The sequence below is a fragment of the Hyla sarda genome, unplaced genomic scaffold, assembly GCF_029499605.1.
Source record: "Hyla sarda isolate aHylSar1 unplaced genomic scaffold, aHylSar1.hap1 scaffold_386, whole genome shotgun sequence".
NCBI lineage: Eukaryota > Metazoa > Chordata > Amphibia > Anura > Hylidae > Hyla > Hyla sarda.
Window position 1 is genome coordinate 283,455 of NW_026610405.1, and position 9,745 is coordinate 293,199.

The following is a 9,745-nucleotide window of genomic DNA, read 5'->3' on the forward strand; positions in this document are numbered from 1 at the left end:
CGTACAGTAATCTAGGAGTATTACCCCTCAGTAACACACAGTAATCTAGGAGTATTACCCCTCAGTAACACACAGTAATCTAGGAGTATTACCGACAGTAACGTACAGTAATCTAGGAGTATTACCCCTCAGTAACGTACAGTAATCTAGGAGTATTACCCCTCAGTAACACACAGTAATCTAGGAGTATTACCCCTCAGTAACACACAGTAATCTAGGAGTATTATCCCTCAGTAACACACAGTAATCTAGGAGTATTACCCCTCAGTAACACACAGTAATCTAGGAGTATTATCCCTCAGTAACACACAGTAATCTAGGAGTATTTCCCCTCAGTAACACACAGTAATCTAGGAGTATTACCCCTCAGTAACACACAGTAATCAAGGAGTATTACCCCTCAGTAACACACAGTAATCTAGGAGTATTACCCCTCTGTAACGTACAGTAATCTAGGAGTATTATCCCTCAGTAACACACAGTAATCTAGGAGTATTTCCCCTCAGTAACACACAGTAATCTAGGAGTATTACCCCTCAGTAACACACAGTAATCTAGGAGTATTACCCCTCAGTAACGTACAGTAATCTAGGAGTATTACCCCTCAGTAACACACAGTAATCTAGGAGTATTATCCCTGCTGAGTGTTCTACCTGCATAGTTATTAAGGTCGGCAGGGAGGCATCAAGGGCTGAGGGGGTGATGACTGCGGGCGGCTCAGCGTGGGAAACCATGTTAATCAGCAGCTCCCCCTGGACGATCTGCCTGTAATAAGAGATTACAGGTGAGGTAATAATACAGATGAGGTAATAATACAGGTGAGGTAATGACAGAATACAGGTGAGGTAATAACAGAATACAGGTGAGGTAATAATACAGGTGACGTAATAACAGGTGAGGTAATAACAGAATACAGGTGAGGTAATGACAGAATACAAGTGAGGTAATAATACAGGTGAGGTAATGACAGAATACAGGTGAGGTAATAATACAGGTGAGGTAATGACAGAATACAGGTGAGGTAATAATACAGGTGAGGTAATGACAGAATACAGGTGGGGTAATAATACAGTTGAGGTAATAATACAGGTGAGGTAATAACAGGTGAGGTAATGACAGAATACAGGTGAGGTAATGATAGAATACAGGTGAGGTAATAATATAGGTGACGTAATAACAGGTGAGGTAATAACAGAATACAGGTGAGGTAATGACAGAATACAGGTGAGGTAATAATACAGGTGAGGTAATAACAGAATACAGGTGAGGTAATGATAGAATACAGGTGAGGTAATAACAGAATACAGGTGAGGTAATAACAGAATACAGGTGAGGTAATGACAGAATACAGGTGAGGTAATGACAGAATACAGGTGAGGTAATGACAGAATACAGGTGAGGTAATGACAGAATACAGGTGAGGTAATGACAGAATACAGGTGAGGTAATGACAGAATACAGGTGAGGTAATGACAGAATACAGGTGAGGTAATGACAGGTGAGGTAATGACAGAATACAGGTGAGGTAATGACAGAATACAGGTGAGGTAATGACAGAATACAGGTGAGGTAATAATATAGGTGACGTAATAACAGGTGAGGTAATAACAGAATACAGGTGAGGTAATGACAGAATACAGGTGAGGTAATGATAGAATACAGGTGAGGTAATAATACAGGTGAGGTAATAATACAGGTGAGGTAATAACAGAATACAGGTGAGGTAATGACAGAATACAGGTGAGGTAATGACAGAATACAGGTGAGGTAATGACAGGTGAGGTAATAACAGAATACAGGTGAGGTAATAATACAGGTGAAGTAATGACAGAATACAGGTGAAGTAATGACAGAATACAGGTGAAGTAATGACAGAATACAGGTGAGGTAATGACAGAATACAGGTGAGGTAATGACAGAATACAGATGAGGTAATGACAGAATACAGGTGAGGTAATGACAGAATACAGGTGAGGTAATAATACAGGTGAGGTAATAATACAGGTGAGGTAATAATACAGGTGAGGTAATAATACAGGTGAGGTATTGACAGAATACAGGTGAGGTAATAATACATGTGAGGTAATGACAGAATACAGGTGAGGTAATGACAGAATACAGGTGAGGTAATAATACAGGTGAGGTAATAATACAGGTGAGGTAATGACAGAATACAGTTGAGGTAATAATACAGGTGAGGTAATAATACAGGTGAGGTATTGACAGAATACAGGTGAGGTAATAATACAGGTGAGGTAATAATACAGGTGAGGTAATAATACAGGCGAGGTAATAACAGGTCTAGGATTCTCAGCCCCGCCCCTGCAGATCTCAGGGAGGAGCAGAAGATCTTACTGGTTGCAGTATATGGGGAGGCAGGACCAGGCCAGGAAGGATCCGGCGGGTTTGGTTGTGGTGACCGTGTACATCCGGAGAACCAGTAGAGACTCATAGGGGAGAGCGGAACGGGGAACGGGGAACTGGATCCTGCAGAACATGGAAGGAAGTTATACTGAGCACAGAGCAGACATGACTGTGACCTCTGACCCCCGGAGCTTACGTCTCATCCAAACTGCCCGGGAGAAGAACGACCTGGAGGACACAATGTTCCTGGACTTCACCTCTGGGCAAATCTTCCTCCCAGCATAGAGAAGAGAGAACGCAACGTAGAATGCACCGCCACTGCAAGAGAGAGCGCGACACCGCTATACAGACACGCCATATCCTGCACAGCTGCACTCACTATTCTGCTGTTATATCATGTCTTATCCTCCAGAGCTGCACTCACTATTCTGCTGTTACATCATGTCTTATCCTGCACAGCTGCACTCACTATTCTGCTGTTACATCATGTCTTATCCTCCAGAGCTGCACTCACTATTCTGCTGTTACATCATGCCTTATCCTCCAGAGCTGCACTCACTATTCTACGTTACATCATGTCTTATCCTGCACAGCTGCACTCACTATTCTGCTGTTACATCATGCCTTATCCTCCAGAGCTGCACTCACTATTCTGCTGTTACATCATGTCTTATCCTGCACAGCTGCACTCACTATTCTGCTGTTACATCATGTCTTATCCCCCAGAGCTGCACTCACTATTCTGCTGTTACATCATGTCTTATCCCCCAGAGCCTGCACTCACTATTCTGCTGTTACATCATGTCTTATCCTGCACAGCTGCACTCACTATTCTGCTGTTACATCATGTCTTATCCTCCAGAGCTGCACTCACTATTCTGCTGTTACATCACGTCTTATCCTCCAGAGCTGCACTCACTATTCTGCTTTTACATCATGTCTTATCCTCCAGAGCTGCACTCACTATTCTGCTGTTACATCATGTCTTATCCCCAGAGCTGCACTCACTATTCTGCTGTTACATCATGTCTTATCCTGCACAGCTGCACTCACTATTCTGCTGTTACATCATGTCTTATCCTCCCAGAGCTGCACTCTCACTATTGCTGTTACATCAGGTCTTATCCTCCAGGGCTGCACTCACTATTCTGCTGTTACATCATGTCTTATCCTGCACAGCTGCACTCACTATTCTGCTGTTACATCATGTCTTATCCTGCACAGCTGCACTCACTATTCTGCTGTTACATCATGTCTTATCCTCCAGAGCTGCACTCACTATTCTGCTATTACATCCTGTCTTATCCTCCAGAGCTGCACTCACTATTCTGCTATTACATGCTGTCTTGATCCTCCAGAGCTGCACTCACTATTCTGCTGTTACATCATGTCTTATCCTCCAGAGCTGCACTCACTATTCTGCTGTTACATCAGGTCTTCTCCCCAGAGCTGCACTCACTATTCTGCTGTTACATCATGTCTTATCCCCCAGAGCTGCACTCACTATTCTACTGTTACATCATGTCTTATCCTCCAGAGCTGCACTCACTATTCTGCTGTTACATCATGTCTTATCCTCCAGAGCTGCACTCACTATTCTGCTGTTACATCCCGTCTTATCCCCAGAGCTGCACTCACTAATTCTGCCGTTACATCCTGTCTTATCCTCCAGAGCTGCACTCACTATTCTGCTGTTACATCAGGTCTTCTCCCCAGAGCTGCACTCACTATTCTGCTGTTACATCCAGTCTTATCCCCCAGAGCTGCACTCACTATTCTGCTGTTACATCATGTTTAATCCTCCAGAGCTGCACTCACTATTCTGCTGTTACATGTCTTATCCCCAGAGCTGCACTCACAATTCTACTGTTACATCATGTCTTATCCTCCAGAGTTGCACTCGCTATTCTGCTGTTACATCAAGTCTTATCCTCCAGAGCTGCACTCGCTATTCTGCCGTTACATCAAGTCTTATCCTCCAGAGCTGCACTCATTATTCTGCTGTTACATCATGTCTTATCCTCCAGAGCTGCACTCACTATTCTGCTGTTACATCATGTCTTATCCCCCAGAGCTGCACTCACTATTCTGCTGTTACATCATGTCTTATCCTCCAGAGCTGCACTCACTATTCTTCCGTTACATCCTGTCTTATCCTCCAAGCTGCATCACTATTCTTCCGTTACATCCTGTCTTATCCTGCACAGCTGCACTCACTATTCTGCTGTTACATCATGTCTTATCCCCCAGAGCTGCACTCACTATTCTGCTGTTACAATCATGTCTTATCCCCAGAGCTGCACTCACTATTCTGCTGTTACATTCATGTCTTATCCTTGCACAGCAGCACTCACTATTCTGCTGTTACATCATGTCTTATCCTCCAGAGCTGCACTCACTATTCTGCTGTTACATCATGCCTATCCTCCAGAGCTGCACTCACTATTCTACTGTTACATCATGTCTATCCTGCACAGCTGCACTCACTATTCTGCTGTTACATCATGCCTTATCCTCCAGAGCTGCACTCACTATTCTGCTGTTACATCATGTCTTATCCTGCACAGCTGCACTCACTATTCTGCTGTTACATCATGTCTTATCCCCCAGAGCTGCACTCACTATTCTGCTGTTACATCATGTCTTATCCCCAGAGCTGCACTCACTATTCTGCTGTTATATCATGTCTTATCCTGCACAGCTGCACTCACTATTCTGCTGTTACATCATGTCTTATCCTCCAGAGCTGCACTCACTATTCTGCTGTTATATCATGCCTTATCCTCCAGAGCTGCACTCACTATTCTGCTGTTATATCATGTCTTATCCTCCAGAGCTGCACTCACTATTCTGCTGTTACATCATGTCTTATCCTGCACAGCTGCACTCACTATTCTGCTGTTACATCATGTCTTATCCTCCAGAGCTGCACTCACTATTCTGCTGTTACATCATGCCTTATCCTCCAGAGCTGCACTCACTATTCTACTGTTACATCATGTCTTATCCTGCACAGCTGCACTCACTATTCTGCTGTTACATCATGTCTTATCCTGCACAGCTGCACTCACTATTCTGCTGTTACATCATGTCTTATCCCCCAGAGCTGCACTCACTATTCTGCTGTTACATCATGTCTTATCCCCCAGAGCTGCACTCACTATTCTGCTGTTACATCATGTCTTATCCTGCACAGCTGCACTCACTATTCTGCTGTTACATCATGTCTTATCCTCCAGAGCTGCACTCACTATTCTGCTGTTACATCACGTCTTATCCTCCAGAGCTGCACTCACTATTCTGCTTTTACATCATGTCTTATCCTCCAGAGCTGCACTCACTATTCTGCTGTTACATCATGTCTTATCCCCCAGAGCTGCACTCACTATTCTGCTGTTACATCATGTCTTATCCTGCACAGCTGCACTCACTATTCTGCTGTTACATCATGTCTTATCCTGCACAGCTGCACTCACTATTCTGCTGTTACATCATGTCTTATCCTCCAGAGCTGCACTCACTATTCTGCCGTTACATCCTGTCTTATCCTCCAGAGCTGCACTCACTATTCTGCTATTACATCCTGTCTTATCCTCCAGAGCTGCACTCACTATTCTGCTATTACATGCTGTCTTATCCTCCAGAGCTGCACTCACTATTCTGCTGTACATCATGTCTTATCCTCCAGAGCTGCACTCACTATTCTGCTGTTACATCAGGTCTTCTCCCCAGAGCTGCACTCACTATTCTGCTGTTACATCATGTCTTATCCCCAGAGCTGCACTCACTATTCTACTGTTACATCATGTCTTATCCTCCAGAGCTGCACTCACTATTCTGCTGTTACATCATGTCTTATCCTCCAGAGTTGCACTCGCTATTCTGCTGTTACATCAAGTCTTATCCTCAGAGCTGCACTCGCTATTCTGCCGTTACATCAAGTCTTATCCTCCAGAGCTGCACTCATTATTCTGCTGTTACATCATGTCTTATCCTCCCAGAGCTGCACTCACTATTCTGCTGTTACATCATGTCTTATCCCCCAGAGCTGCACTCACTATTCTGCTGTTACATCATGTCTTATCCTCCAGAGCTGCACTCACTATTCTTCCGTTACATCCTGTCTTATCTCCAGAGCTGCACTCACTATTCTGCTGTTACATCAGTTCTTCTCCTCCAGAGCTGCACTCACTATTCTACTGTTACATCAATGTCTTATCCTCCAGAGCTGTACTCGCTATTCTGCTGTTACATCATGTCTTATCCCCAGAGCTGCACTCGCTATTCTGCTGTTACATCGTGTCTTATTATCCTCCAGAGCTGCACTCACTATTCTGCTGTTACATCATGTCTTATCCCCCAGAGCTGCACTCACTATTCTGCTGTTACATCGTGTCTTATTATCCCCAGAGCTGCACTCACTATTCTGCTGTTACATCATGTCTTATCCTCCAGAGCTGCACTCACTATTCTGCTGTTACATCAATGTCTTATCCTCCAGAGCTGCACTCACTATTCTGCTGTTACATCCAGTCTTATTCTGGTGTGTGGGAGGAGTCTCCCTCTTGGTGTTGTCCCTGTGAGGACTGTTATATTGTATTAGAGGTTTAGGTGCAGTTGCAGGAGGGTCACATGATAAGTCCAGGACCTGTGTGGGCGGGGTTTAGAGGTTTCGGTTCAGGACCTGTGTGGGCGGGGTTTAGAGGTTTCGGTTCAGGACCTGTGTGGGCGGGGTCTAGAGCTCCTCCCAATCACCTCTTCTAACCTTTTCGTCAGTTGTCAGGTAGATTGTGCGCGGCGAATAATCGAAGCTGAGGGCCCCAGATCCGTCCTCCATCCTGCGGCGCCCCCTACAGGACTCCACCGTGAAATCTGTGGGGAAACTCCGACTGTAGATACTCAGGAGCCCCGAGAGGGCCCCGGAAATCTCCACCAGGGCGAGGGTCACCGGGTCTGCCAGGAGAACAATATATCAGCATCTGAGATTATACACTGACCACCAGGGACCGTCACATCATACACCGACCACCAGGGACCGTCACATCATACACCGACCACCAGGGACCGTCACATCATACCCCGACCACCAGGGACCGTCACATCATACACCGACCACCAGGGACCGTCACATCATACACCGACCACCAGGGACCGTCACATCATACCCCGACCACAGGGACCGTCACATCATACCCCGACCACCAGGGACCGTCACATCATACACCGACCACCAGGGACCGTCACATCATACACCGACCACCAGGACCGTCACATCATACACCGACCACCAGGGACCGTCACATCATACACGACCACCAGGGACCGTCACATCATACACCGACCACCAGGGACCGTCACATCATACACCGACCACCAGGGACCGTCACATCATACACCGACCACCAGGGACGTCACATCATACACCGACCACCAGGGACCGTCACATCATACACCGACCACCAGGGACCGTCACATCATACACCGACCACCAGGGACCGTCACATCATACACCGACCACCAGGGGACCGTCACATCATACACCGACCACCAGGGACCGTCACATCATACCCCGACACAGGGACCGTCACATCATACCCCGACCACCAGGGACCGTCACATCATACACCGACCACCAGGGACCGTCACATCATACCCCGACACCAGGGACCGTCACATCTACCCCGACCACCAGGGACCGTCACATCATACCCCGACCACCAGGGACCGTCACATCATACACCGACCACCAGGGACCGTCACATTATACCCCGACCACCAGGGACCGTCACATCATACCCCGACCACCAGGGACCGTCACATCATACACCGACCACCAGGGACCGTCACATCATACACCGACCACAGGACGTCACATCATACCCGACCAGGGAACGCAGGGACCGTCACATCATACACCGACCACCAGGGACCGTCACATCATACCCCGACCACCAGGGACCGTCACATCATACACCGACCACCCAGGGACCGTCACATCATACACCGACCACCAGGGACCGTCACATCATACACCGACCACCAGGGACCGTCACATCATACACCGACCACCAGGGACCGTCACATATACACCGACCACCAGGGACCGTCACATCATACCCCGACCACCAGGGACCGTCACATCATACACCGACCACCAGGGACCGTCACATCATACCCCGACCACCAGGGACCGTCACATCATACCCCGACCACCAGGACCGTCACATCATACACGACCACCAGGGACCGTCACATCATACCCCGACCACACAGGGACCGTCACATCATACACCGACCACCAGGGACCGTCACATCATACACCGACCACCAGGGACCGTCACATCATACCCCGACCACCAGGGACCGTCACATCATACCCCAGCCACCAGGGACCGTCACATCATACACCGACCACCAGGGACCGTCACATCATACACCGACCACCAGGGACCGTCACATCATACACCGACCACCAGGGACCGTCACATCATACACCGACCACCAGGGACCGTCACATCATACACCGACCACCAGGACCGTCACATCATACCCGACCACCAGGGACCGTCACATCATACACCGACCACCAGGGACCGTCACATCATACACCGACCACCAGGGACCGTCACATCATACACCGACCACCAGGGACCGTCACATCATACACCGACCACCAGGGACCGTCATCATACCCGACCACCAGGGACCGTCACATCATAACCCGACCACCAGGGACCGTCACATCATACCCGACCACCAGGGACCGTCACATCATACCCGACCACCAGGGACCGTCACATCATACCCCGACCACCAGGGACCGTCAACCAGACCCATCACCACCGACCACCAGGGACCGTCACATCATACCCCGACCACAGGGACCGTCACATCATACCCCGACCACCAGGGACCGTCACATCATACACCGACCACCAGGGACCGTCACATCATACACCGACCACCAGGGACCGTCACATCATACACGACCACCAGGGACCGTCACATCATACACCGACCACCAGGGACCGTCACATCATACACCGACCACCAGGGACGTCACATCATACCCCGACCACCAGGGACCGTCACATCATACACCGACCACCAGGGACCGTCACATCATACCCCGACCACGCAGGGGACCGTCACATCATACCCCGACCACCAGGGACCGTCACATCATACCCCGACCACAAGGGACCGGTCACATCATACACTCGAACACCAGGGACCGTCACATCATACACCGACCACCAGGGGACCTGTCACATCATACTACCGACCACCAGGGACCGTCACATCATACACCGACCACCAGGGACCGTCACCATCATACACCGGACCACCAGGGACCCGCACATCATACACGACCACCAGG

At 48.4% G+C, this 9,745-nt stretch overlaps 1 protein-coding gene across 1 annotated transcript in view; it reads right to left on the minus strand.

The window, feature by feature from the left end:
• Window positions 1-7,317, minus strand: part of LOC130332662 (phosphatidylinositol 3-kinase C2 domain-containing subunit gamma-like) — a gene marked incomplete at its 5' end in the record, with an annotated part of 32,981 nt that extends 25,664 nt beyond the window's left edge. The window contains 5 exon segments of the mRNA XM_056553820.1: window positions 654-765; window positions 2,356-2,487; window positions 2,530-2,682; window positions 7,120-7,171; window positions 7,174-7,317. Of these exon segments, the coding sequence (XP_056409795.1) occupies window positions 654-765; window positions 2,356-2,487; window positions 2,530-2,682; window positions 7,120-7,171; window positions 7,174-7,317 (593 nt within the window).
• Window positions 7,318-9,745: the final 2,428 nt, after the last annotated feature.